This window comes from Pinus tabuliformis, chromosome 7 (assembly GCF_031772625.1).
Source record: "Pinus tabuliformis cultivar Carrire ecotype Pingquan chromosome 7, CPIR1, whole genome shotgun sequence".
In the NCBI taxonomy this organism is placed as follows: Eukaryota; Viridiplantae; Streptophyta; class Pinopsida; order Pinales; family Pinaceae; genus Pinus; species Pinus tabuliformis.
Genome location: NC_142293.1, coordinates 352,676,799 through 352,679,873, shown reverse-complemented (window position 1 = coordinate 352,679,873; position 3,075 = coordinate 352,676,799). Strand labels below are relative to the sequence as shown.

The 3,075-nt window shown below is 32.5% G+C and overlaps 1 protein-coding gene across 1 annotated transcript; it reads right to left on the bottom strand.

Moving 5' to 3' along the window:
• Positions 1–246: 246 nt before the first annotated feature.
• On the bottom strand, positions 247–1,230 carry LOC149247408 (carbon catabolite repressor protein 4 homolog 1-like). Its single transcript, XM_089444161.1, has 2 exons — positions 1,050–1,230; positions 247–890 (listed from the first exon to the last, which is right to left on the bottom strand). The coding sequence occupies exons 1-2, from the start codon at positions 1,228–1,230 to the stop codon at positions 247–249; spliced, it is 825 nt and encodes a 274-aa protein (XP_089300287.1).
• Between the last annotated feature and the right edge of the window lie 1,845 nt (positions 1,231–3,075).

The following is a 3,075-nucleotide window of genomic DNA, read 5'->3' as shown; positions in this document are numbered from 1 at the left end:
TAACTTAGAGAAGCTAGGGCATTATACAGTAAGATGTTTTAAAATAACTAAATTAATTAAATGTTATCCACCAAAGTGTAAGCAGGGTTGACATTATACAGAAATATGTTTTAAAAACATAGAGTAATAAATGTGTTTCAAAAATCTCAGATTAATAAATATGTTTCAAAAAACTCTGAAAAAACAGATTGAGAAAAATATTTCCAGCGAAATGTTTCCGCAAAATAAATAAAGCTTATTTACTATTTACTGCAGTTTGGGAAGCGAGTTGAAAGAAAACTCGGCTGCAATTGCGATGTGATCGGAAGAGCGATTAACAGTAGGAAGTCCACCCCGCTTCACCTCATCCTCGTCAATCAACTCTAGTAACGACACCACTTTCAATTTGGTGGTACTGTAGAGAATGTAATCCAACGTTCCCTCAAATGTTTCCCGGTCATTCTTCACAAAGTTAGTGAAACGGGGCTCCCCGGTTTCGCGATCCATTTTTTTATGAATGTCTTCCCGCAAAGCATTGCATTGAAAATACGAAGAATAAGCACTTGCTAACGGTAATGCATGGCGAAATTCCTTGTGTAAACTATGGACAAAGCCTTTGATAAGAAGTGAGTGGGGGGCGCTTCCCGGCAAAGAATTGAAGTCCCCACATACTACAAGAGGAATATCAGAGACACAGTCATTCTCTTGCTCCAGCTCATTCTCCAACCTTTTGAGCAAACAATCAACCTGCAACAACTTTATATCACTGTTTTCTGGATTTGCATGAATGTGGGTATTAGCTATGACCACAAGTTGATTAGTCTTTTTGAATGAAAGCTGAACATGCAGGGAAATGTTGTCTTTGTATATTAAACCTATCCACCACCATCTTATCAAATCAAACTCTTTCACTTTATAGAACGTTGCACAACCGTCAATAGTTTCAGTGAAATATCGTCTTTTCTTTTCTTTAAACAGCCCCTCATATCCTTGCTTGGCCAGTTCTAGTTTGAAAAAATTACAAAAGTGGCTGTGCTGCACTTCCTAGAGGCAAATGATGTCCGCCTGACATTCTAATATTTGTTTTAGCAGGTTTGGTCTGCGGTATTCCCAGCGGAGAGCGAAGGACAGACAGTTGGGAAACTGCTGTGAAGTAGCATACCTGTCTGCCAGAACGTTGTATGTTACCACTGTGAATGATGGACCGACTGCCAAACTTCCGTCATTCATGTTGTTGTTAAGCTTAGTCATTTTCTGAGCACTCCGGCGAATAACAGGCTTAGTAACAAAAAAATCCCTTTCCTTCAATGTGGAGAATTGATTCGGTCTATAAAACTCTGAGGTAGACTAACTGTAATAATTTCTCTTCATCAATTAGCTATCCTATTTTCTTAATATTCGGATGAAATCAAAAAAACGAAAACATTGTTGAAATTCTACCACGCTAAGTTCTCAGCCTTAGCTTTCTTTGTGCTCTGAGTTTTTCTATAAGACTTACCAGCTAGCTCTCTTTCGTTAAGACCGCATGCCACTCTTTATCTCCAGGCTCTATAGATAGACATAAAAGCCGATTCGTGGTTTTATTCGCTTATTTATTCCTTCCATAAATTTCCATTAGCCTTTATTTATATAACCTAGTCCTGTTTTCTCGGTTTATAAAATAAAAAGTTGAATGGGACGTCGGCATGATTTGAGCTTTCGTAACCCTAGAAAACAAATTAATAACTCATGGGTGGTCATCGTTGGATGGTGTAAATAACCATTTAAAAAAATATAAAATTAACTCTTTAATATGCACAATCTATTTTCTATTGGAAAAAATGAAATTTATCCCTGAATGACAGCCCATTCTAAATGGTCTCAATAAACCATTGGCGAAATCTTATCATTTGTTGTTCTATATTATCAAAAACTTGTTGTAAAGAAAAAAAGTTAATCTTTTCTCATATTCCTAATTATCTAATTGTAGGGTTAATTTGAGAGTCGTCAATTCACCATAGGAGGAACTTTCTGGTTAAATTTCATACATATTAAGGTTTTATTCTTCGAGGAACCCCTTAAAATGCATATGGTTTCCCCGCCCAAGTCTATTATCCCACCAATCGTTCGTGGGTTAAAACTTTATATCCCCTCTTTGAAGCATATTTCATGGAATGGGCGGAGGGTTTACACCCAGGCCCTCCACTAAGGGCCACACAATACGCGCGGCAGGCGTGCGGAGGGGCGATTCTCAGGTCCTCCATCTACGGTTGCGCCGCCCATGTGGAGGGGCAATTCTCAGGCTCTTTACCTAGGGTTGCGCCACCATGAGCGGCGGGTGCCACCCAGTTTTTTTATTTTTATTTTTGTAACTAAAAAATCATTAAAAAAATAATTTTCTTAATAATTTTTAAAATTAAAATTTTCTTATTTTTAAAAAAAAAAGTTGTTTTAAGGTTTTTTTTAATATTTTTTTTAATTAAAAAAACCGTTTAAGAAGAATGCGTTTATTTTTATTTTTTATATAAGAACAAAAAATTGTTTAATTATTTTTTTCATATTTTTTTAAATAAAAAATTAATTAAAAATTTGTAATCTTTAATTTATTTGTTTTTAAATAAAAATTTTAAGCTTAATAAAAAAGATTTTACTAGTTTTTTGGGATTTTTTTTTGAATTTTTTTTGTTTTTTTTTAAATGTTTTAAATATTAACTTTACTAGTTTTTTATTTTGTTTTTGGTTAATTATTATTATTATTATTTTCTCTTTAGTTTTTGTTAATTTTTTTTATTTTCTATTTTTACTTCATTTTATATATTTTTTTAAATTTTGTATCTTTTTTCCAAATTCTCTTATGGTTTATTAGATGATTTTTTTTTGACATTGCTTATTTTGTTTTCTTGTCTTTTTCTATATATATTTTATATTTGTTTTTTAAGTAATCAACATTTGAAAAAAGAAAAATAAAACAAATTGAAAATTCGTTAAGTAATCATAATTTTAAAAAAATGAACATAATCAATTTTAGTGTAAAAATTAAGTCCTTTAAAAAAATTGTATGTTGCGTCAACACCTTTCAAAATCAGCATGAAAATCAATAACATTTAAAAACAAATA